At 42.4% G+C, this 25842-nt stretch overlaps 5 protein-coding genes across 8 annotated transcripts; 2 read left to right on the top strand and 3 right to left on the bottom strand.

The window, feature by feature from the left end:
- Window positions 1-5612: 5612 nt before the first annotated feature.
- On the top strand, window positions 5613-13549 carry LOC129597069 (uncharacterized). The gene is made up of 5 exons (XM_055494502.1): window positions 5613-6193; window positions 6304-6722; window positions 9809-10086; window positions 12125-12635; window positions 12880-13549. Exons 1-5 carry the CDS (start codon window positions 6151-6153, stop codon window positions 13279-13281), a joined length of 1653 nt encoding a protein of 550 aa, XP_055350477.1. The 5' UTR covers window positions 5613-6150; the 3' UTR covers window positions 13282-13549.
- LOC129597067 (uncharacterized) lies at window positions 12574-17460 on the bottom strand. 4 transcript variants are annotated; one of them, XM_055494499.1, is made up of 9 exons: window positions 17196-17460; window positions 15760-16944; window positions 14855-14936; window positions 14383-14555; window positions 14083-14322; window positions 13934-13988; window positions 13537-13775; window positions 13392-13461; window positions 12574-13334 (listed from the first exon to the last, which is right to left on the bottom strand). In XM_055494499.1, the coding sequence occupies exons 1-8, from the start codon at window positions 17358-17360 to the stop codon at window positions 13423-13425; spliced, it is 2178 nt and encodes a 725-aa protein (XP_055350474.1). In that variant the 5' UTR covers window positions 17361-17460; the 3' UTR covers window positions 12574-13334; window positions 13392-13422. The 4 variants fall into 4 exon arrangements, with proteins under 4 accessions (XP_055350474.1, XP_055350473.1, XP_055350475.1 ...); XM_055494500.1 differs by having other exon boundaries at window positions 12576-13170; XM_055494501.1 differs by having other exon boundaries at window positions 12576-13135.
- Window positions 17461-17578: 118 nt separating this feature from the next.
- Window positions 17579-21996, bottom strand: LOC129597066 (GRIP1-associated protein 1-like). The gene is made up of 9 exons (XM_055494497.1): window positions 21665-21996; window positions 21537-21603; window positions 21107-21171; window positions 20197-20631; window positions 19889-20116; window positions 19274-19790; window positions 18377-19081; window positions 18144-18298; window positions 17579-17823 (listed from the first exon to the last, which is right to left on the bottom strand). The coding sequence occupies exons 1-9, from the start codon at window positions 21725-21727 to the stop codon at window positions 17770-17772; spliced, it is 2289 nt and encodes a 762-aa protein (XP_055350472.1). The 5' UTR covers window positions 21728-21996; the 3' UTR covers window positions 17579-17769.
- Window positions 21997-22124: 128 nt separating this feature from the next.
- Window positions 22125-23542, top strand: LOC129597036 (dihydrofolate reductase-like). The gene is made up of 2 exons (XM_055494455.1): window positions 22125-22333; window positions 22423-23542. The coding sequence occupies exon 2, from the start codon at window positions 22433-22435 to the stop codon at window positions 22997-22999; it is 567 nt and encodes a 188-aa protein (XP_055350430.1). The 5' UTR covers window positions 22125-22333; window positions 22423-22432; the 3' UTR covers window positions 23000-23542.
- Window positions 23543-23726: 184 nt separating this feature from the next.
- Window positions 23727-25514, bottom strand: LOC129597037 (ATP synthase lipid-binding protein, mitochondrial-like). The gene is made up of 3 exons (XM_055494456.1): window positions 25225-25514; window positions 24984-25158; window positions 23727-24142 (listed from the first exon to the last, which is right to left on the bottom strand). The coding sequence occupies exons 1-3, from the start codon at window positions 25324-25326 to the stop codon at window positions 23979-23981; spliced, it is 441 nt and encodes a 146-aa protein (XP_055350431.1). The 5' UTR covers window positions 25327-25514; the 3' UTR covers window positions 23727-23978.
- Window positions 25515-25842: the final 328 nt, after the last annotated feature.

Below are 25842 nucleotides of genomic sequence, written 5' to 3'. Positions count from 1 at the left end.
AAATCCTGTTGACCCAGCCATCCCCGAAGATGACTGGGATGATTATTTTAGCACTCGTGACATTCGTATGGTTAGCATTACCCACCCGGAAGGGACGGCTGAAACTGAGCTTGAAGGTGAAGATGTCGAAAATAATTTTAACTTCTTAAGAACCGAGCAACTGCGTGATCCGCATATCGTAAAAGAAATTAACTCATTAAAAGAAAAAGAGGAATCTGGAGCAATAGTTGCAAAACCGCAGCATTACCAGTTGTGGAATGGTGTTCTGTATCGCATTGCAGTAGCAAATGATAAGTACGTGCGAAAGTTCGTCGTACCAAGACATATGGTAAATGGTTACATCCGCATTAATCATGACGTGCCGGCGTCTGGCCATCTAGGCAGACAAAGGACGTACAATCAGATAAGCGCACGCTTCTACTGGGACAATATGGTCAGTGACATCGATAAATATGTAAGCAGTTGTTTGGACTGCCAGTTGAGGAAATCGCAACGTAAGCCGCAACCAGGTAAACTTTTGCATGTTCCCGTTGGTGAACCGTTCTACCGCATGCAAATCGACATAAAAGGTCCGTTAAAGCAATCAAAGAGCAAAAATAAATGTATCATCGTAGCAATAGATGAACTGACTAAGTTCGTAATAGCGAAAGCAGTACCAGATGAAAAGCAATAACAGTAGCACAATTTCTCATTTATGATGTGATTTTACCGTATGGTGCTCCGCAAGTACTTAATTCTGATAGAGGATCGCACTTTATGAATCAAATAATAGAAGCAGTGGCAAAGTTGACGAAGATAAAGCACCATTTTGGTACCGCATACCACAGCATCGGTCGAGGTCTCGTAGAGAGACAAATGCAGTGGATAGCAGATAGCTTATCCATGTATGCGCAGAAAGGCACCCAGGATCGCTGGGATGAGTTTCTTCCTTTCGTTGTTGCAGCATATAATCGGACAGTACATAAAACTACAAAGCATTCGCCTTTTACATGCTTTATGGTAGGGAGCAAACGTTGCCCATTGATACCATTACGAAGACTAATCTTCCTGAGGACTACGTCTCTGTAGAAGATTATTTAGATCGTTTAAAATGGAAATTAAATCGAGCGCATGAAATTGCTCGTATTTATATTCAGCAAGGTTACGAAGCATCAGCAGAGCAGTATAATCGTAAGAAAGTCGATGGCGATTTTCGAGTCGGTGATTACATACTTTTACGTAAAGCAGAGCAGTCGAAAGATGAAAATAAATCATTACGTAGCCGTTATGATGGTCCTTATGTGATTGAGGATATTCCTCGTCCAAATACAGCAATAATTAAATTACTATCTGATTTGAGCAATGTCCAGGAAGTAGCATACCAGCGCATGAAACCTTATCGTGGCAAACAATCTGGCGAAAAGATTGTTTTAAGCCATCGGAAATGCTTAATTACAGCAATACTGATAAAAGCAGTGATAGCAATAATAATGTACCTAGTACATCAGCAGAAAACAAGTCATTGAAAGTGAAAATTAAACGCAATAAGCTGTCAGTACCTACTACCGTACTGAAAAAAGCAGAATCTTTGCCAGCTGATATTGATAAATTAGTGGATAATAACGATGTGCGCAATAGTGGCCAACAACCTGTTGAGAAAGAGCGCAATAGTACTGTAGTTACTTCTGATAGCAATAATGTTGTTAACGAGAAGGAGCAGTCAGATACTGATAGTAATTACAGTACTGAGCATTCCGATAATGACAACAGCAATAAAATTAATAAACCCGCAATAGTTAAGAAAGTAATTCCGGAAACTACCGCAGTAGTACGCCCAAAGCAAACAATAGCTGATTTACGCGCACGTGAACTTGCAGACGCGTTTAGTAAAGAAAATCAGGAAATTGTTAACCGCATGTTACGTGGTACATCCCGCAGAAAACCACTGTTTCCGCAGTAGTATGTAAGCAGTACTCGAATTGCATTAAGCAGTCAATGGCTATCATGGTACAGAGCAGTCGTTTTGTTATCAAGCATTAATTCTGATTGTACTCGTATCTACGAGTACATAAAGTCTCTGCATGTAAACCGTAGCACTTATCGTGCTTACGAATAATTTTAATGTCCCATACTTCTATTGAAAATAAGCAGTAAATTTAACTTTAATTAATTTGCAATAAATTGCAGTTGTGAGTAGATGAAAGTACAGCAGGTTACTCCACAATAGCAAGCATTAACGCAATTGTTTTCTGTAGTTATGGCCGACCAGCAGTGTCCGAACTGTGCCCGCACAGGACGCTTGTGTGACGTGCATCCTCAAGCAGGCGCCGAATGTACAACAGCGCGTCTTTATGCTGCACCTGGAAGCACTACTGGGCAATTACCAGGCATTCCAGTGTCTCCTGTTGCGCGCCCACTGGGAGCATGTCATCGTCAACCGTGACTACTACGAACAAATTCGTGTCGCAGTCGATCATTTCCGCAGTACGAAGGATGGCTGGAGCAAGGCACAGCATGTACCGACATGGGACGAGATGAAAGCACAGGAGCAGCAGCATCACCAGCTCATGTCGCAAGCACGCCAGCAGTTGAACGCTGAAGAGCAGCCTCCAGTCCAGCATGATCAGTCTGCCGTAGCAATGCCAGCCGCCTTAGTTCAGCAGCAGTGGAATACCGTTGGTCGTCAGCCGTTTGGTGCACGCCACTTTCCTGACCGCTCAACGGTAACCATCATTAATAAACCTCGCAATGACCGCACTTTATTAATTAAACCCAAGCATGCTATTAAAAATAACAAGCAATATCCGCAGGTGCCTCAGAATCCGCAGCAGCGCCGAGCCGATGCACCGGCAGCACAGCCACGCCAGTACAGCACCCGCATGCCTAATTTGCCAGCTGCGGATGAGCGCGCCGACCGCATTCTGCTGACGTTGGGTTTTGATAAGCATGACCAGCGCAAACTGATGAAAGGCATGTTAACCCGTACGATGAGCACACTGGACCGCTTTCTGGCGAATTCCGGTTTACTGGAAGAGATGCAAGCGGAAAAGTATAACTACCGTGATGATCGCCCGAAGAAGGAAGAACGCGATATCCGGTACGGTTATCTTCGCAGCAATGGCATGCCCTCAGCATTACATCCTGAGAATTTCGAACACAGCATTCTGACTATCGATATTGAAGCATTGAGTCAACTTGTGTACCATCCGCGTAAAAGCATGATCCCGTACTTGTTCAATTTCATTAGTCCAGATGCGAACGGTGCAAACCTGTTGTACGCCGGTCGTGTAGCAATATTCACCGATGAGATGTTGGTCATGATGAAGGAAGAGCAAGATTTTCGTAGCATGGACCGTCGTAAACAGCAGATTATGGTGAATTACGTCCGTTTGTATTTTGGTGCATTGCTGGGACATCACGGATGTCATAAGCAGTTGGCCGACGCATGAAGACAGCGACGCTCCGACACTGAACGTACAGGACAAGATCGACCGCATTCGCCATGCAATGGAAATTGGTTTGGAGAAAGTTGCTGGAAAGCCAGTTGAGCAGTTGGTAGTAAATCCGCATGATGCCGTGGAAAACGTTCTCACTCAGTTGCAGAAGTTGAAGGACAAGTACGAGCCGCAAGGCGGACAACAGCAGCAAGTCGCACAAAATCAGCCGCAGCACCAGCCAGTGTTCAACTTGAACCCGCAGGGAAACGCTGCACAGTTGCAAGGTATTATCCCGGCAGGTGAGAATGCCGCAATGGACGAAGTCGAAGACTCAAGTAAATCAGATGATCAGAGCAGTAGTAATAGCAATATCAATGGCAATTCGCATGATAACAGTAAATTAAGTGCAGTTGTTTCTGAACAGGTGGCGGATAGTGTGGCGCAGTTGAATTTCTCCGCAGAAACTATGGAGCATTCGGGAAAAGAGCAGTAGTTTGAATAGCATGTACTGAATTACTAAGCAATATTTATTTTGTAAATTAGCATTATTTTTCTGTAATCAATATTTCTTTGAATTCCGCAATAGACTTGATTTGTCAGCATTTTTCTTCGATGGACGATAGACTGACAGCCTCACAGGCGCAGTCTGGATGTGGATCGCGAATTGACACGCAGCCTTATAGGCGGTGTCGGAATGAGTGGACATTTAACGGTGGAATGGATTTTTGATAATTTTTGTGTTCCTGTTTAACCAAAGTACTAACAGATCTCGATGGATATTTCTTCAGTTTATTGAGCTTAACTCATGATTTCATTTTATTTTCATTAAACAGCCGATCAGTGACTGGTAAGTTGTGTGAGCGACAGTGTAAAAGTGGATTTTGAAGCAGTAAAATTCTTCAGACGCAGTGTCGAAATTTTCCGCATTAACGATTGTATAGCATTAATCATGAAAGCAATACAAATTTTGACGCAATACGGACTAGCTCCGCGGCAGACCCGGTATAGCTAGCGTACACTGCAGCACATGCACTGGAAAAAGGCATAGCAAGGCGCCTGGTTAATCCCCAGTTTGGCCGTCGCAATAGCCTCGGAGGACCTCGGATCCCCACCAGTGGCATGTTAGGGATGACGCTAGTACGTCACCATCTCCCGTGCATATGCAGTACTTATTAGCATTACACGTACGTCTTATCATTACCTGTTGCACCGCATTAACTGTGTTTAGCACTTGGCTCGATAGTCAAGACAGGTACGAGCAGTACACATACGATCAGCATTACACTGTTGCGATAACACTGGGCTTTGAAGTTCTGATCCGCTGAATGTTTTGTCAGAGAACTTTAGTCGAGGAGTTATGATCGCACAGCTCTGGAATTTCTTATGATTACTGGTTTCGACTAATAAAAGCGTAACGGAAGTCGAGCGGTGTTTCTCCCGTAGATTTTCATAGAAAATCGTTCTTCTTCCTAGCCTGCCCCGTGGCATGGCTATCATTATGAAATTATTACTGTCAGGTCCCGTTATAACGCACATGTTATTCAGATAGACAATCGAAAAGAAAAGGGTATAAACTCCGGTTAAATCGGAGATTTACAGACTTTTCCGCATCCTTCCGAGCAGCATTTCATGGTCTGTGAACACATTTCATCGCCTTCTCCCCAGCAGCTGTTTGGGCCGATCATGCACACTCCCATCAGGCCAGAGGGTGGTGGACATTTCCCCGGATGAATTTCCACGGCGGTCACGCTGGGATTTGACATTGTCTGCAACACTAACACGAGAGAGAGCAACACCAAATACATTTTGCACATTTTTCAGGAAGAAAATTACAACTACGACACAATTTATTCTTGCGATCAATCTATCCAAATATCGCATCGTTTTTGCGTTATGTTTTTATATATGCAACTTAAAATCCGGAAAATACCACAGTTTATCTTTGCGGTTATTATCCATTGACTGGTTCGTAAACATCCCTTTATAATTCACAAGAGACTTATGTTTGTATTGTTGGAATAGGCACCAACAACATCCTTCTCTACTCAGCGATTTTATTCATAATTTCTATAAACGAGGCTTATTGTTCGTAGAATTACTGGTTTGCAAATAGGAAACACCGGAAATCATTTGTGTATTGCGATTCCTCTACTGCTGTATTATCCTGTAAAAAGTATTCTGCATTGCTGACTGGTTGCCGGCATAGTGGAAAAGAAAACGCATTTTATCGGATTTAATGTTACATATGCCTTAAAATGTATTACACCAGTTACTCAACGGTTTGGTTGTCATTTTTGTTCCAAAAAATGCATGTTTAAGTAGAAAGTAATGAGACTGCATTTATCTGCAAGATCGTTCGTTGGGAATAATAACTTGCTCTTCTGAAGGTGTAGTTTAGTTTAGCTCAATTATAGCGTTAATAATTTCCGCTGAAAGCGGAAACATTCATTAGAAAATTCCAAACACATATAAGTAACCAACAAAAAAGGTGTTAAAACTGTGCAACACGCTAGCCGTGTATGCAGTCCTTTTAGAGTGCCTTTTTAATTGTTTTGTTGCTTGTTGCTTAGTGGAATGTGGAAGATTAACCGTTTTTAAAGGATACGTTAACCTTTGGAGGTTACATGAGTCGCGCTCAGTTGCGTAAATTGTAAACAAACAAAATTGTCTCTGGAAGTCTTTACTGTATATTCGTTGAGGAGTACCGCCTGCTTTTTTGAATGTCCATTGCAAAATGGAAACCAGTGTAGAATCTGGAAATGTACAAACACGTGATGGTATGCAAATAAGAACGCGTCGTACTGGTACTCCGTTCATTTTTATTTTTTAAAATTCGATTTTTCAACCGAATAAACTTATTAAATTACGTTGTCTCTTTACAATGCAGACGAATCCGAAACCAATAACAAGGAAGCTGCTGAATCTTCGGGTGTTAAAGGACCAGAAGTATTAATTTCGGATACCAAAGTTTTAGAAAATACCGCTGCTACAAATGATCCTGACCCTAACCCGCGCCTCAAAACATCGATCTCCCACAGTCTACAGCAGGCGGAAAGGCAACGCCCGTACCAGCCAAAAGATCCCGAAAGCCATTCCGAGGAAGTTACCATTGCCAAAGTGTTGTCAACTATTGACTGGGAGAACATTGATGTGCAGATGACCACAAGTGATGAAGAAACAATGTCGTCAAGCAGTGACAGCGATGTTTATGTGCCCGCTGCCGTTTGTAAGCTGCGAGCCTTAGCCCGGGTCGTGATGATAAATCTACGATGGGCGAAGGACATAAGACGAATGGAAGAATTCAAGGTAAAATTTTGCATAAATCATTCATAATTAATGCTTTACGCATTCCCGCCATGAAGTTTTTAAATTATATAATTGTACGGAAGACAGAAATGCAGCCGCATTTTCGTAAGAAGCATGATTAAAGCGTATACCGTATTGACGTGTATGTACTGCCGATGACCCCACAAAATTGAATTTTCATAAAAAGGATTTCGTACTAAGTATAGTGCAAAATCTTTTAGCTATTTTTGTCAGAATTTGTATTGATGTTCTGCACAACGAGCCACTGAACATGTTTTGAACGTTCCGGTATAACCTAAAAATGGGTTGAGGACTTGAGGGTGCTAAAATTAACTTCGTACCTGCAGGAAAATGCGCACTGGCGGCTATTATAATGACAGTAGATCTAATGTAAAATGTACCATAAAACGTTGGAGTTATAATGACATCTCAGTGGCTTACGCAAGCGGCAAGCTTAATCTAAAATCCTGATTGTATTGTTTTGCTGCAGTTATGAGTACGCTATAACATTTTTACGCACTGACTAATAATATTTTGGCGAAAAAATTGGCGAACTAATTACTAAATGTTCAATCAAAAGAACTATGCTTTCTTCTACTAAATTGTTAGCGTCATCACTGGATGAAGCTGCTACGTTGCCAGGGACAAGCGAAACTCGCCCGGCGTTAACGGTATTTAACGCCTACAGCGTTAAATAGCATTAACGCTTTCGGACTCGTTTAATTAAGTTGCCGCTTTGTGGATGTGGGCAAGTGCTCGAAAGCCAGCGATGTCCAAACGGTCGCAACTGAACGGCGCCGCTGGTCACCGACTTCCGTTGAGACAAGCCGCGCCGAACACCCCTTTATTGAATTTCTGAACACAACAGAACGCTGTAGGCATGAAAAAGATTTGCCGTCGGTAAGAGTTCAAAAAACCGCTCAATGTTGTCACGGGACAACGCGTCTGCTGTGGCATTACTCTTCCCAGGTATGTATAAGATGCGTAGATGAAAATTATACCGTGCAGCCTCGAAATGTATTGCTCTGATTAGTGCCATGACCCCGGGATGCTTAGAAGAGAACTTGCTCCAAACTGCTGCTGCTACGGCCTGATTGTCACAGAAGAATGTAATTCGCTTGCGGTGCCAGTGTGTAGCCCATAGTCTGCATGCGCAAAGAATTGGCAACATCTCAAGTGATATGCGGATGCAGATTCATAAGTTCAGGTGGCCAAATTAAATGAAACCATCGGTTACCAAAACATCCGCCGCAGCCGACGTGAGACGCATCCGTATACAAACTCAGACTGTCTGCGTCTGTCCAGTCTGGCTCAACAAAAGAAGCAGTGCCGTTCCATAGAGGCAAAAACTTAATCCACCACTCTAAATCGGCGCGAAATTCGGAGTTCAGATTAACTGACTGATGTAGCAAGCGGACTGAATTGGCACAATCGATCATTCGTCTTAAGAAGATCCGACCGGCCGGAATACATTTCGTAGCAAAACTAAGCTTGCCGATAAGACTCAGAAGGTCACGCTTTGAAGCAAACTGCCTAGTTGAGAACACTGTGAACTCATCGATTAAATCTTGAAGTCTTCCTGGTGGAAGCGAAATAGTTTGATCGACTGAGTCCAGGACGACGCCGAGAAAAGTTAATTTCGTTGAGGGCCCTTCAGTCTTATCGGGCGCTAGCGGAATGCCCAGATCCAAACACAACAACGCCATAAGCTCAATGGCTAACTGACAAAGGATGGAACCGCATGGACCCGCGAAAAAGAAATCATCCATATAGTGCAGGACATTCCGAAAATGACATACATTTTGAATAATCCATTCCAAAAACAGGCCATTCTGTCAAAATTGCGGGCGAAGAGCGGCAGCCGAAGGGTAATACGACATCAAAGTAATATCGGTCGTCAAAACAATACCCGAGAAGGTGCCAGTCTTGGTGTCTGACAGGTATGAGGCGAAAGGCATGTTTCAGGTCCATTTTGGCCATGATGGCACCGGCACCTAACTTGATGATAATACGAATTGCGTCATCAACAGAACAGAACCGCATAGTGTATGTTTTCTTGCAAATGTAATCGTTCACAGAGGTACCCGAAAGGCCGAGAAAGGTCCATAATCAAGCGTGCTCCTCCGGTCTTCTTCGGTCTTACTCCTAAAGATGAAGTGATGAAAAATTTAAAAGGAGGAGATGTGAAAGGTCCCAAAGTGTGCTTCAATTCAATCTCTTTGGCAATGTAACGACGCACTATTTCCGGGTACTGTCGAGCAGTGAGCGCGTTGGCAGTATGACGAGCTAAACTTGGGCCAGTGTATCCAATGGAAAAACCATACAGCAAACCTGTTATAAACTGATATACAACGCCACGATTGGGGTACTCACGTAGATAGCCAAGGAATTTATAGGGCTGTAGTGGAGTGAAAGGATTAGTTGGTAGACGCGGTCGAGGAAGAGTGGAAAGGTCGGGTGTGGGTTGCGTCGAAGCATTCATCACAGATGTGCAATCGACGACCGGGGCACGGGTTGGAGCATCGCCCCGCGTTGTAATCCCGGCAGACTGCAACGCGGGGTGGACGAAAGGGCTGATTCGAACGTTGTGCGGTACCGAGGTCACGTGGCTGGGTGATGGGAGCGGTAGGGGAACGCTGTGCGGGAGCGGATACATCAGACGGGTTACGACGCTGCGGGCATACATTAGCGTAATGCTCAGAGCTGCGGCACAAATAACAGCCAAAGGGCGGCTTCGCTGAAACCGGAGGCGGTGGCGAGCGGACGTCTTTTTGGAAAAGAGGACCCGTGTAGCTCAGTGGGATAGTACGCATGACCTCAGCAATGACAGACGAATCTTCAAGGAACCAAGCATTATCAGAAATGTCACGGTTGCTCATCTTGTCGCGAAACCGTCGATCATATTCAAGCCAGATTAACAGAGGACGAGATACTGATAAGCCACGAATAATGTCAATGTATGCGAACAGCGCAAGTGCCAGACTAGGATGATAATAGACTAGGATGATTACGCACTATAACATTTTTGCCACTGCCATGAATATGACAATGAGATTAATGTACATGTTCTTGGCATGGAGACTTAGGGCTTTGAGACGACACACCATGACGAGGAAACGGGGCACCGGCGATCGTCGTTTTTCAAAGTGGCGGACTTCATTGCCAGTAATCGCATTATTAGTGGGTTAACAGATCAAGAAAAAGAGGCGCTTAGACTACATCCGTTTGGCAGAAAGACCGAAGACATTCAGCTGATATTGAAAATCATGGAACGGTATCAGTGCTTCGATAAGTTTACACAGGAAGTTCGGGAAAACCTAGCGATGTGGGTTCGATACGACACGTTTGACGATGGCCGCATACTGTAAGTGAAGCTTAGTTATACGGTATACCATATATATACTAACTAATGCAGATACTGAACCCAATCAGTCATGGGGGATTCCCTTGTTAGGTGTTCCGACTGTGGACTAACTAACGCTTCCAATTAATTACTACTACGTTGACCTCTGTTCAGTGACGCATAAACCAAAAGTAAATTAAATTCTCTACAATGCAGCCAGTACTTCGAAAAAACCAATGCTTCAATGTACAGTTTACTTGCTGATAAAATAGTATTTTACTAATTTCGGGCATTTCAGTTAAAATGTGAGAGCGAATGCGTTAAAATGTAAACATGAATGTAAGCATGTACATGTAAGCGTATTTATATCTTATATATATGCTCGTGAATATTGCGTACTCTTTAGAAGCATACAGGAAGTACCAGTTGACAGTAAACACACTGACATAAGTCGTTTGAAGTTAGTCAGTTATCAAAAATCTTAGTACTGCATGATTACATAATATTCTGGCATGTTTTGCCACATCCCTCGGGGCAGCACTTTTTCCCAGGGGAGCACTCCGAATCGGATAAGCAGTTATTTGGTCCGAATACACATATCCCCGCCATACCGGAACTCAGCGGACAATTGCCCTGCTGGTTCGATCCCGATGTCGAAACAGCGGTGCAGTACAAGTATCGCGAATCGCTATTGGGCAGTGGGCAACAGCCGTATAGGCCATTCATAGGGCAAATCCCACGGTAACACTGCCGCAAAGGTTGCAATGGAGAACGTCCGAAACATGATCGACTTTGTGCACTGGCAAGACCGGAAAAATGCAGCAGCATCACTGCGATAGTCAGTAGAAAAATACAGAACTTTGCCATTTTATAACAAACTTGGATAACAATTCTCGGTACAATTTGAGAACTTCAGTATTAACAGCAACAGGATCGCCAAGATCATTACTGAACGTTTCTCGTATCAGTACTAGACTACTACTAAAGAATTTTGTCAGGGCCCGGTAATTTATCTAGTTTATCATAATAATATTGCCTTCGCGCTTAACCAGTAAGTTGGAAAATGGTGGCGACCTTCCTGATTATATACCAAGGTTCCCGGAGATATTGTCTGCGCAAAGTGCGTTTTTATGGAGAAGTTATTTGTTATGCACTATGCAAAGCCGGCACCGTTTACTGTAAATATGTCATCAAAAATTCAAATTCACGGAACATCCGGTCGTAAAATCAGCTTATTACAATTCTAGTGTTGCGATGTGGTCCAACAGTAAGCTCGAAAAACCAGTTTACTTGCTTCTTCGGCAAAAGAATCTGTTGACATTCGATTTTGGTTTTGTGGTTCAACCGGAATCTTATATATGCCGTACCTCTACTGCAGAAAAGGTGTCAGTTTAATTCAAATTATTTTAGACAAGGACAACAGGTTGGTAATTATAATAATTTGCCGTTCTAAAAACACTGCAGGAGTATCATTTACTAAAGCGTATTTACTACATATTGTGTACAATATCTGTAGTACATAAATTACAGTAAAGTTAAAAGTACATGGTATTCGATGCGCAAAAGAATTTTCCGGTGTTTAGTCAGCGTATTTGATCCTCGTACGTTAAAAAACAATGCATAGAAACAGTATTCTGATTACTGCTGCTCGATTATGATCGTACTCATATTTCGTGAGTATATTGTTTCTACTCTACGGTAGCCACAGAACATGAATGTTTTAAATCACTGTCCGCAGTGTGACCTTTTAAACATGTGTCGATAGCAGAAGATTATCCGGCGCATAAATTACCCGAAATCGGTACACAATAGACAGATTTCGCAAATCAGTTCCTTATTCCTTCGTTTATGCATAAAGAGTAAAGAGTATAAGGTTTATGCATAAAGATAAAGAGTTTATGCATAAAGATAAAGAGTATAAGGCACGACAGCGTTTCCAGGTTTAAATCATTTCCGGCCCTTCACCTAACAGTCTGCAGGCTGCCTAAAGCAATTACGCAAATATGCCAGTTTAAATGTGTTTCCCGTTAAATTGTGTTTAACTGGTTCATTCCACTAGATTGCGCCAAGGCCATGAACCGTATTCAATGTACTTCATCTTATCAGGAAATGTCAACTTCAAAGCCAGCGACACCGATCCCCGCACCGGCCGCACCAACTTCTACTCGCTGGGCAGTCGCGGACCAGGCAGTATTATCGGCGAAATTGAACTGCTGAACAAAGATGAACGTCGCAGCACCGGAAGTACCCAGGGCGACGTGGAACTGCTACGTGTCGACGAAGATCCCTTCGATGAAATCCTGCGAACCTCCTTCGAGGCGATCTGGGAAGACCGGTTTGCCGGACTGCGCAGTGCGCAGACTTTTGAAAGTTGGTCCGATTCTGAATTACGCATTTTGAATGAAAATTCCTCGCTGATTGCTTTCCCCGAGAACAAGGCTATCCTGACGGATGTTTGCGGGCAGTCGGCCTTTACATATTTCATTCAAAAAGGACGTTGTGCACTGGTGAAAGACGTTATCTTCGAAAAAAGCTATCTGGACAACGATAAAAGGCACTGCATTTATCAGGTACTACTACAACTGGTTTTTCTCAAAATGATATTTCTAGGCAGTCAGGCACGCTACAGCTATCAAGCGAACGCTTGGTAATGGATTAATGACATACTACGCAACTATTTAAAAACGGATTAGGTAGTAAAAGGTTGAAGAGTATAATAAAAAAATGTATGAAGCAGTTTATAAACTTCAGCAGCCGGTAAATATTCGATCATGCTTCCCGGCACAATTTTAACTGGCAAATTACTTTTACTAGGCTCTTGAGCCAGACGACCCCCGCCGATGGTTGCCTCATCAATCTCTTAGCCGGCATAGCGAATTAGAAGGACATCACTTGCATATTACAGAGCTGAAAGAAGGGGACTATTTCGGCGTCGGAGAGGATCTGCGACGGGCGCATATCATCACAGTCTCCGCGGTCGAATGCCTGACCATTCCGCATTCCGTATTCGAGAAGGCCATGCGGTTGCAATTCCTTGAAGAGTTGAAGGCGGATCTGGAGGATGCCATTCCTACGGATGATGTCATTGCCAGTGAATGGCTAGCGCTGCAGACATGGAAACAATTCCAGCGGAAAGACATGAAAAAGTTTTGGACGTCCAAAAATGCTGTAGATGACTACGTAAAATTCTATACGCCATATAAACATTGGAGGTGATATTTATTGGAAACATCAAAGGAACTGCAGATACACGTATGCTGCTAAAAGCACTGAAAATTCAAAATGAACTTAGAGAACGATTTTAGTAGCCATTTTAACGCACTAACTATTTTTGTAATTATTGGTCGAGCCTTGTTGTCAGTGACGCCAAACATTTTCGGCAAGAATAGCTTGTGTCTGCAAATACAAATGAAACGTAAAATTAGATAACGCCACTCTAAATACTGAGAAACAAAACGAAAACACGCATACCCGCTCCAGGCTGGCCATTTTTCGGTAGATTTCTTCCAGGTTCTGAGTAGTGACTTTTTGTTGTGCTTTGTCATTGTTTTCTTTGCTTTTAACTTGCTCCAGCAACACATTCAAAACATCTTTTTCAGCATCCATTCGGCTTTGAAAAGACGCTAATATCTCCGCCAGTCTGTCGCGGTCGGCTTTAAGGTCGCTCATGACATCAACAGGAATACTATCCGATGGAGCCCCTCTCGATTCTGTAATCAGCAAACTATCATGAAGCAATATTCTTAATACATCTTTAAGATTACACCATGAAGACAGTATGCGATAATGCGATTCCAAAAAATGCATTAGTAATGTATCTTAATAATTATAAAACATTTTTTTTTCAAAGAGGCTGTATGACACTCACTTAGCTCGCCTCTGGACGGAAAGGTCTGTCTTCCGTGGCTGTATTTTCCATCATCCTACAAGCAGCAAATCAAAAATAACTCCGCAAATAAATTCAGAGTAACTCAGAGTCACTTAAGCGCTACTCAGAGTAACAGGTTAATCGCCTACACCCAAGTTTATTCCCGGCTCTGCAACGTCCAAGTCGGTCAAGTCTTCTCCTAGGATTTTCGCGCGGAAAACATTGAGCTTGCTAAGGATAAGGTTAACTTGTGACGCATTTTGTTCTCTATAGCGGCGCAGTTCGTTGAGCAAATACTGGTTTTCTTGTTCCAGTTCTTGATTGCGGCTTTTTTGGGCTTCAAGTTGAGCTTTGGGGACTTTTTCCGTAAAAAGGTTACCGAACTGGAACTGCAACCGGGACAAGACTTCTAGTCACACGACTGCAACTGGACTTCGGGCTTCTTTTACCTTTTCTGGTTCGGGTTTTTTGCTGGATGAGCCGGAACGATCTACAGGAGGTGGTGGGGATGTCGGTCGCGAGTTAAGTCCGGCGCTGGCGAGACTGGTTCGACTGCCCACAACGGACCGGTTCCGGTTAAAAGCTGGGCGGAGATTCTGGGGCCCTGTCATCGGATTTTGTTCTGCGAAGCGACACGGTTTTAATACAGTTCTGCCACACGACTACCTTTTATACAACTTTTTTAGCATCATTTTATTTATGGAAAAATCAAGTGGAACCACTGTTAGCACAGATAAAAAAGAAATCTACTATAAGCAAGTAACTCTTATCATGCAAGCAAGCAAGTATCTCTTAGTCTTAGGAAGCGGTTATCTCTTAGTCTTAGCGGTTATGCATGTTATTAGTTGTGATCGTGGCCATAACTTTTTTTTAATTTTCACCGGCAAGCATTACAGCTTCTCATTATACGTCAGGACTTACGCCGTAGTGCGAGACGACTGCCCGTCTGCCAAATGTCCTTTTGCAGTTGTGACAGAGCGGTTTTCATGTCATCCAGTTGTTCCTGAAAGTGCAGAACGAAACTTTACACCATGTAAAGGCAGCGCTCTTCAACGGTAACAAATGGAAAACAGAAAACGGCACTTAACTTAGGCGTGTAAATACGCTAAATGTCAGTCATTATCTGCTTTTAAAAGTACAGAAACAAATATCTATCGCACGCCTGAGGCAAATCCGCCATCAAAGTTTCTATAGTTAGTAACGGCCAGTACGTCCAACCACTCCCTATGGCCCCTACCCTAGCCAGTGCTACAGGTGCAATAATTAATAAAATAATAAGACCACCCTTTTTTTAAGGAACTGCATGATTCTCTCGTGCCTGCAATGACGAGCTGCGGGATCGCTTAGATTACAAATCAAATGCGCTATACTTCTATATACATATATGTCTAGCAGTTTAAAAATACCAAATAATTGTCACCAGTTTATGAACTGTCTCAGGCTGGTAATATTAGTCATTTCATGCATACGCCAACCTAGCACTGTGCAGCGCGCCACTGCGCACTCCTAGCAGTAAATAAAAGAGAGAAACCTCCCGGGCAATCACTAAATCAACGGCCGAAAACGTAACTGAGTAAGGAAAACCGACATTTACACTTACACTTTACAGCAGTAAATCGTGAATTTTCAGCATACGCCTTAATTAATTACGGCATCTAAACACAAACGACAGATACCAAATCGCGCAAAATCGCCTACAAGGCTACATTCAATTAAATTTGGCCAACAGTCTTCACGTATATACGTAATAAAATGTTTATACGATTATTGTGAATGACCTAAATCATGAACAAGAAATTTATCAAGCACATTCCAGCAAGACATACCCGAATATCAGCCATCTGCATTTCGTTCCTAACGACCGGAAAGAGTTCAGGCTGCAGTGAAGGCTCCAGTGTCGGCCATGCCGGTTTTCCCGAAGTGTGGGTGCCATTTAAATTCTTGGAGGACAGTTCTAACAGTTGAGGCAAATTCTCTTCCACAGGCGATGTAACAAGTCCCGAATCCGAGTCGGTTTTGCCGAAATAATTGTCTGGCCTGCCATCGTGATCGGCTGGCAGCCCGTTGACCTTTACGGTTATATCACTGTGCTCTGGGACTGACGCCAGCAGTTTGACTCTATGATCCTTTTCTTCTATTGATAAATATGTCATGGCCTTCGTTTTCTTTTTGACATCAGCAACCTGAAGAGACTTTAACTTTTCTGCCTCTTCTCTCTTGTCTGTTTCTTTTACGATCGAGGGCCGCGGTTTTTCGAAATCAATGTCTTTCGTAGAGTTGTTTCGTTTGTCCATCGATTCCTTAGACTCTGAGCTATTGGATTTCGGAGTATCCGAGAATTTCTTTCTTTTTTCCATAGCCGCATAGGTTTTTCGATAGGCTGGCGGGATAGCGAGATCACTAGAAGGAACTTTTTCAATATTTTCCATGCTTTCAACAATTGTTTTTGCTGTGCGCTTTTGCACATTCTGTTCTGCTGGAGGCGCTTTTTGATGTACCGAAGAAGCAACTGAAAGTCGCGGACTGGGGGTGACCGTAAGGGTGGTCGGTTCCGTTGCCAAATCCGAGGTAGCACTTGCCGCCCGGGAATACCCTGGCTGTAAACGCAAGTCATCCTTGACCGTCCGTGAGTCGGAAGTGGGCAACAGTTCACCAGCATCCGATAGCTGCCTCATATTGTCCATCGATTCGATCTCATATCCAAAATCGGAATCTGCCGTAATCGTGGATACTCGGTCGATCACTGGTTCATGGATGTCCGCTACAATGGTGTGTGACCAGCGTTGTTCAGGGACTGTGCTACTATCGGCCGATGGTGGTGTGGATGTTTCGTTAACCGTATCCGGCTCAGTGATGCTGGACAGAGTGACAAATTTCTTGTCGACCTTCTGGCTGTCATGTCGGTTTGATTGTAATAAATCCGGTTTATTTGACGCGTAGACTTCGCTTCCGGTTACAGGGAAGGGTGGTTTCAATATCAGTTTCTCTTTCCGCCGCGGTCGAAGTACAGCCTGAAACAGCGAAAAAGCATGTGATTTCCAAACAACATGCGTTGTACAGAGTGCAAGATTGTGAGTCGTTAAATGTAGTGTCAACGCGTGCAGTGTTTCCTTCACTAAGAGCTGCGAAAATGCACATCCCCGCTCCAGAAGAAAGTCATGACGATGGTTTGACGTCATGAGGATAAACGGAATAATTTGGCTAACCTCTAAGCAGTCGAATAATGCCGTATGACTACTTCTAAGCAAAACATCAGGCTTACCAGTGCCTTTTTGTACGCTTCCGCCTGCCTCTGCGATGGATCTTTGTACTCATAAGTAGATGTGCTTAGAATGGTCGATCCAGGTGGAGACAGAGCTCGAAAGCGTTCGGTTGAATTTGCATCCACAACAGGATCAGCTTTGCGATTTGGACTTGAGGTGCTCATAATGGTACACCGTGGAAAAAAGAAATACTGACATGAATAAAAATTCCAGCTGTACTGTAATCGAGTACAAAATACTACTGGCGACTGCAGTTCTTAGATAGTTTTCATCATTAGTAACACTGACAATGTGCTTTAGAATGACGAGCAGTCAAGAGGCAAGCGCATGCCCTAGAGGAATTTACAAAAATTCGAAAAATGACAAAAACATAACCGGTTTTATTTGAACACAGCTTCATCGGCTTGTATATTTGTACAGAAAGACCAATAACAACACAGTCTGTACAAAACACGAAAACAGACCAAAACTAGGAGAAATCTCACTTTCGACATAAATGGCAGGAAAATAAGTAAAGCTTCAAAAATCTAATTAAATTTCCAATCAGATTATTCAGAATGTTGCCTCAGCACTTTAAGGAGAAGAGCCACGTAATCGATCCAATTCTTCAGTCAGCAGTTCCATATTCTATAACCATGCCATAATAGTAAATAACGAAACCTGACTGTTCGCGAAAGCATGCTATGAATAATTTAACAATTTCTATATGTATTAATAGTTATATTATTAAAAATGCAAATATCACTACTTTCTGACTACGTCATACAAAGACTGAAAAACATTTCTTATAATTCTACTAGGTTAGGCAAATTTCGTCAAACTGCTGCAGGGATTACCGGTATGTCAAAAAAATTGATCGAACAGGGCGGTGGCACTAACAGAATAGCTAACAGACAGTAACCATTGAAATCGTTCACATGATGCTTGAAGTAACTGAATGCAAATACCTTTTGCAAGTGAATGTTTTTTGTAAGAGTTTCTTCAAGAAGATGTCGAAGATTTTGCGTCTCCATATCATTCGATTTCTCTTTTCCTAGTCGTTCCACGACATTACGCAACGAAAACACTTCCTGCTCCTTCGGCTGCTGACCACTGCCACTGGCTGCAACATATTAGAAATGTGAGCGCACTTTGAAAGGGCAAAGAATAATGCAAAACATAATCTGACTTGCTCTCTCACTTGAAACGGTCTGCAAAAATCGGTTGATGACTGCTGATTTACTGAGTAGTTCTTCCGCCAAGGTGGCATGCCCAGTTTCCAACATCGTAACCCGCTCTATCAAAACCGCTTTTTCTTGTTGCAATTTGGTAATACGATTTAACAGATCCCGAATCTCCTGATCCGTCATAGTGGATGCTAGACCCGTCTCGGTTTCCGTATTAGACAACTCAGACTGAACATCGGATGCGCGTTTCTTATGACCACTTTTCGAGGACACAAAACTCCATGAAGAAACACTTCCAGTTTCATCCCGTTCGGTAAAATCAGCCGAATCCTCCGACACACTCTTTACCCGGACGTTTCCATCCCGTAGTACTTCACTTAAACGATTCTGAACTTTTTCCAAGCGTTTCTTTTCGGCCTGCAGCTGCTTCTGCAGGTCCCGTACAACAGCAGTATTTTTCCGCTCAACAATCTTTAGTTCCTCCGCCTTGTCGCCAATCTGACGTTGTAGCGAAGAGTTTTCAGTATCCAGTCGAGTGGCCAGAGAGTTTCTCTCTTCCGTCATGGCACGGAGCGCTTCGGTTAGACTGGTAATCTTTTCGGACGAATCAGTTCGGAGACCATTCAAATCATCAGTTACCGTTTTGAGATCAGTTTTAAGTGCGGCAATTTCATTCGCACAGCCTAGTTTCACCTCTGCAACTTGTTCCTGCCATCGTCCTAAGAAACACAAATCGTAGTTATAACTAGATGCGGCAGAACTCAGTCATGTTTTAGAATGTATACTAGCAGCCAAATTAAAACGTTCTCAAAGATACAGTACGGCATTAATATCTTTCGCAAAGTTGTAACGGTGGTATTTACTATTTACAACATCAAGCAAACACCACGGATTAAAATATTAACGCTTACTTTGTTGATCACGCAGTTCAGTCGCTTCCTTCCGCAGGGATTCAACCTCTGCAGTCAGATTGGGAACCTTGGATGCTTCCGCCGAGGCTAATTCTAATTTAAGTCGGAATGGCTCACTGGCCCGAGCAATTTCCTGCTTCTTCTGGTGAATTTCTTCTTCATGCTGCCGCTTGAGGTTATCCAGGTGAATACTCAGATCATCAATGGTCGCTTTCCGTTTATCGGCTAACTTAGACAGTTCTGCTTCACCGGTGGTCAGTCGCATAACCTCCTCATTTAGATGTTTCAGAACCTCTTCGCGATTTTTGGCTTCAGTTCGAAAAGAATTGTTTTCAGCTGTTATGTTTTCCACGTTTTCCGTTAGGTCGGCAATCTGCCTTTTGTGCTCGCTTAAAAGTTCATCGGTATCTCGCTTGGTCTGTTGTCCCGTTACATCAATTTGTTCTAACAAGTCTTTCATTTGGCGCTCAATATCTTCCACGCGTGCCCTTGCCATAACCTTTTCTTCTTCAACCGTCTAGAGATAAACGGTAACCAAATCCTTGGTTAATTTAATTCGCACAGATAAGGAGGTACATACGGTAAACATACAACTTTTAGGATAGTACGGCGTACCTGTCGCATTGTGAAATTTTCTTGTCGAACTTTGTCCAATTCACTTTTGCAAACCAGCCGAAGATTTTCCTTTTCGGTCAGCACAGCATTCAAACGCTCATTAAACGTTCTCTGAATCTGATCCCGTTCTTCAAGCAGCAGCTGAACAGTAGACTGCTTCGCCTGGAGATCGGTTTTCAGATTGGTCACGGTCTTCTCCAGCTCGTCCAAATTTTTTTGCGCAGTAAGCTAAAAGAAACGAAAAACTGATATACCGTCCACTAACGTAGGGGTAGTAATCGTATAAAACATTCATTTCGCTTTCTCACCCTTTCCGACTCCATCTGCTCGCGCAGGAGGGACTTCTCTTCGGTAGCAGCAGCGATTCGGAATTGTAAATCCGCTACGAGAGACTGACTGTTATCATCCGCCTGTCCATCCCCCATGGATGCAGACGGTGGGATCGGTTTTCGATAAGCTGACAATTCGGATAACAGTATTCGTATTTCATTTTCCAACTCGGCCACCTTCGACACATTGCCTTCCGAGCCGACATTTACGAGAGATTTAAACCGTTTTTCTAGTTCCTCATTTTTCGTAATGGCGATCTGCAATTCCTGCATGAGAAGAAAATTCTGGCGCTGAAAATCTTCCTCTTGACTGTGCAGACGTTTTTGAAGTGCTTCATTCTCTTGCTGGATATTGGATTCTACTTCCGAATCCCTTTTGGTTCGGGATAGTAAACTGTGAAGTGGCTTTTGAAGCTAAAAGCACAAACGCAATTAGTCCTTTAATTCGGCAAAAGTCTGGTCATCAAGAAATAAGCCAACGTAGCAGACACTATTTAAAATGGTTAAAAATTTAAACACTGAATTCTGAAAGCACCGAAAATGACCTGAAAATTGTTAGTGGTATTATTAAGTTATTGAAACAGAAATCAAAGCATCAATTTAACAAACCATGAAACACAGCCAGAAACCTTTTCAATCTGAACAAGATTTTAATTACGAACTTCCAACAGTGCAATTTATCAAATCATCCAGCATAAGAATATTAAATACAGAATTAGTCTGAGACTATGGGTTTCAGTGTTGTAACGCAAACCTGCAAAATATATACAAAAAATTATAAGCCTGAATCCCCGTAAGCCATGGAGCATGAGCCAAGGAGGGAAAATGAGCATCAAACGGCATTTTACAATCTTGACCGAGATAAGATCGATAAATCACACGAACGTACCTTATCCCTGAAAATTTTCACATCAAATTCTTTATCAGGTTTCTCGACCGACAGCCGAGCGTTTTCTGCAAGCATAACCACGAGTGAAACATCAATTTACTGCAGTGTACAAGTTGTAAACCACAAAATTAATCTGATTACTTTGCTTCTCCCGTTTACCATAAAATTTAGATCACGCAAGCGTAAGTTAGGCAAGTTACAGAATAGTTAAATTCATGTTAGAATATCTGCCATATCACGCCAACAAGCTTCAAAGATGAGTAACTTTTATCTCATAAAAATAAAAAATCAAACCAAAAAAAAGTATAAAAATTTTCAATATACCAAAAATAAATTCCAATAGCCTTAAAAGTCTCCCAAGTGGAGTTTGGCTACTGTTGGTTCGATAATAATAATAATAAAGGACATTAAACTGATTAAAGGTCCTAACCTTGTTCTAGTCTCCGAACCTTTTCCAGTAAAGCGTATTTCTCATCACGCTCCTTGATAAATTGTTTCTGAAACAAAGGAAAAAATGCGTCCAAAAAATAAACAAATTCTGGTATTTTACAATCTCACTTGGTAAATTTCAAATTCTTCCGAAGTGATTCCCAGTTGGGGCGATTCTGGTTCTACAGACATCGTAGGTATGGTAGATAGCTTTCAAGTATTATGGATGACGGACAATCAGACATCACTGTCAACAGGCAAACTATCCCGGACCAAAAGGAAGATGTAAACCGGAAAATATACAAAAGTATAATTTTCACGATCATCAATCCTCGCATTTGCTGCGGCCAGGAACTGGCAGGAAGTAAACAATCGATCCCTCACAGTCTGGATAATTATTCCTTTCTTCCAAAATCCTTTAAAATGAAGAATTTTACCAATAGTGAACAGAATCACGTTTTTGTTTGTTTTTTATTTATGCGGTTTGAAGTTGAACCATTCGTCAAAAGCCCGAACCGTCGAAAAACCGACCGAGTGTCTGCACTTTGCACTTTAAATCAGTTTTTAATGTAATAAAATTATAAAATTAATAAAAATTTAGTATACAGTATTACAGTATCAAATCGTATTTTTCGAAAACAAAGTTCGAAATATGTACGAGTTTTTTCAATTTTAGTGACAAATAAGTTTGTCATTAAAATCACCGTACATACTGTATATTACAGAATCACGTAGTGCTCATTTGTTAGGAGCTTGGATGAAATTCAGTTTCTGCACCTCTAAATTTTTTCGCTAATGGTAAGTAACTTCGCTAACTACTCATAGCGCTTTGCGGATCCCTTTAACCATTTTGGCAAGGACAATAAACCGATTGTTGTATTTATCAGCACAACAGTGATGGCGCATCATGCAAAAAAGTTCAACCTGATCGTCGCCGCCTGCGAAAATGGTGGTATAGGCAACAAAGGAGGGCTGCCTTGGACTCTGAAAGGAGAAATGAAGCAGTTCGCGCGATTAACCACGGAAAGTGAGCAGCCGAACAAAAAGAACGCTGTTATCATGGGTCGGAAAACGTGGTTTTCCATTCCGGAGAAAAATCGTCCGTTGAAGAATCGCATTAACGTTGTCGTGACCAACAGTTTAACGGATCTGGCACCACTCGCATATCAGGCCAGTTCCATGGAAGACGCATTGAGTCTGCTCTGCACGGCGCCGCTGGTGGACGAAGTGGATATCGTATGGATTATTGGCGGACAATCGCTCTATCAGCATGCCTTTGAATCTGCGCATCTTCACCGCGTGTACCTTACGAAGGTTCACGGGAATTTCGAATGCGATGCATTTTTTCCTTTAGAGCAGCTCAGCAAAATGGAACAGGTGGTGGATTCTCGACTTCCACAAGATGTTCAGTCCGAAAACGGGATAGAATATCAGTATCAGGTGTTTCAAACCAAGACTTGGTGAGAAAATTTTGGAAGAAAGTTCTGCATTAAGGCTTCGCTCCGTAAAACGTTTTTGTAAGGTTGATACTGCCGATGGCGCTGGCAGCAAGGCTGATCCTGTTTTATGAGTTTTGTTTTTAACTTTCCGTAACTGTCCGATCCACATTGCCGTGTGGAACGGTTGTTTAATTTACGATTTCCGTGGTTGTTTAAAATTTTACTTACGATTAGTAATTGAGTACTATTTAGTTCTTTTAAGAAATGATCATGACACTCGAAAGTTGTGCATTTTTGACCTGAACGTGACAGTATATCGGCTAATAATGCCGCTAATTTGTTATTTAGCGCTTTCTTGTGATATACAAGTACGTTGCGCTTTTTTGTGATATACGTAAATTTTGACAGTGCCCAAGTGGATGATCTCAAATTTTCCTTTCATTCCCTAAACTCCTGAGATCTCTAAGTCGCTTGCGCTTTTATATTCTGTTTGTTTGGTTTTTTAGGCTACAAAGTACAACTTTGAATAGAATACTTCTACAGGCAGTAAAGCTCGAATGTTTTCGCAGTTGTCGAGTGTTGCTTTTATTTTACTCAAGCACAATTTATCGATCAAAGGCGTAATAATACAGAAATAATTACTATACTAGCACTTCTCAGACGGTATTCCATTTTGGTATTATTGGTAACTGCGTAACTGATAGTAAGAAAATATTTGGCCGATGTCAGTTATGAAACATGAAAATCAAAAGCCGCCGTTGAAAATCACTTTTATTTACCAAACGGAACCAAAGACAAATGAAACACTAAAATGTTAGCCTGCACGTACGTCCTAACTGCAACTGCACACAAAGTGACACAAACCACGAATTCCCATTTATAATCAACATCGTTTAGGCGTTACTTGGTGGTGTATCATTTAAATTAAAGTCATCCGAAGAACCTTGTAGATGTCCAGCCACAGAGCCGGCTTGAATTATTTGAAACAACACATGCCAAGTAGTTTAGAAAGCAAACAGCAAAAGGAAAGCCATCATCAGACAGAACAGACCCATGGCTTCAGACAAAGCGAAACCCAAAATGGCATAGGAGAAGAGCTGTTGTTTCAGGGAAGGATTGCGCGCATATCCGATGATTAAACTTCCAAAGACGCTTCCGATTCCAGCTCCTACAGAAAAGTCACGAATGACGAAACAAGGCTCATTTCAATAGCTAAATCACTTTTTAATTAGTGAACATCAACACAGAACTATTCGGATTAATTTCTAATAAGTTTGCTTATTGTACACGCGGAAAATTATTTCACATCACAATTTCACCGCAAGTAAAGCAACAACGGATCATCAAACGTTCAGATTATCGTTACTGGAAATGAAATATGATTTTAAAATTAGAGGCACATTTTAAAGGCGCGTATATTATTACAAAACCTTATGGTTCGCTCCAAGTCTAACGTAATACCATAGAAAATAAATTTGTAGACTTTTACTTTCTATGGTAATACGGAACAGGGCGACGTACGCATAAGCAGCATACGCAACAGCGAAGACCTCACTATTTCTACCAGGTCAAACATCACAAAAGCTACCGCTGCGACGTTACCAAGCCACTTTAACATTTATAATGCATATAAATATTCGGTTTGCAGCTGAAAAGCTGCTTAAACCGGTCAAAATTAAGACAATTTCGAAAGACCGCAGAAGTACTCAACTATTCGCAACGAATCACCCCGCTGATTAACATGGGTTTGACTTCCCATTTAATTTTTACAACAGCAAATTCACTTGGAAATTTTTTATTTATTATACCTATTTAAAGAGTATGGCAGTTTCAAGAAAAGGCTGAAACTAAACGATGATAAAAACCAAGAAATGAGATGCAGCCTCTCGCAATCAAGCTGAACTAAACTGTGCCGCGAAGTCGGAAAGCTCCTCTGCCGCCCGTTTGCATAAAAGCCTCAATCCTAATAAAGCTTCAACAACTGAAACTCTGCAGCTGCTTTCCATTACCTGATCCGGCTACTCCTACTGTGGCCGCTCCAGCTCCGATAAACTTTGCAGCGGAGTCGATATCCATCCGTGCAGCACTGGTCTGTAGGGATCGCAATACTTGGCTAAACTGGGGATTGCTGAAGGTGCGGTGAGCTGGCACCAGCGATACGGATGGTAATTCCGTTTGCTTACCCTGTTGAAGAATTGAGTGCTTTTGTCAAAAGTATCAGATTATCACTTCCAGCTGCATCAGACTTACAGTCCGCGGCACCACGCTCATTGACGTGAGGGATCGGCCCAGGACGGAGAACTGACGAGCTGCGATGGCGCTGCGAGTGAGAGCGAATGACGGAGCAATCATTTTAATTTGGTTTAATGTACAGGTACAGATAAAACCTAAATGCAACGGTAGAGGGATGATCAAGGAACGTCAGGAAGGTCTTTTACAGGATTTGAGGTTTCTACTGTCGCCCGACTCTAGCTTTTTCGCCTCCGTACTAATCCAAACTGCAGCGCATACGAGGCAGGGTGCTCGCCTTTCCGGTTAATGTTCAGGGCCTTCATGTATCGGTAGACTGCGGAGCACCGATGAATGTAATGAAAAAGTACAGAGATCACGCTAAACCAATCAGCGCCTTGCTCTACAATTTATCCTTGTTGCAATTCGCCGTTGGCTGCGGCAGGTTGTCAGCCGAGCAACGCGCCGTCGCGCAACTGTGCATTTTACACGGCCATCACTGATAAAAAGCCGGGACTTCCGGTCGCACAATGTTCTACGAGGCAGTACGTCCGTCCATAAAGGGAACTGGGGAAGATTATCATTTATACGCAAAATTTTCTTTATCATTTATACGCAATTTTTTCTTGCTGCTGTTGA

This window comes from Paramacrobiotus metropolitanus, unplaced genomic scaffold (assembly GCF_019649055.1).
Source record: "Paramacrobiotus metropolitanus isolate TYO unplaced genomic scaffold, Prichtersi_v1.0 Parri_scaffold0000100, whole genome shotgun sequence".
Classification (NCBI taxonomy): domain Eukaryota; kingdom Metazoa; phylum Tardigrada; class Eutardigrada; order Parachela; family Macrobiotidae; genus Paramacrobiotus; species Paramacrobiotus metropolitanus.
This window is presented reverse-complemented; position numbering and strand designations above follow the sequence as displayed.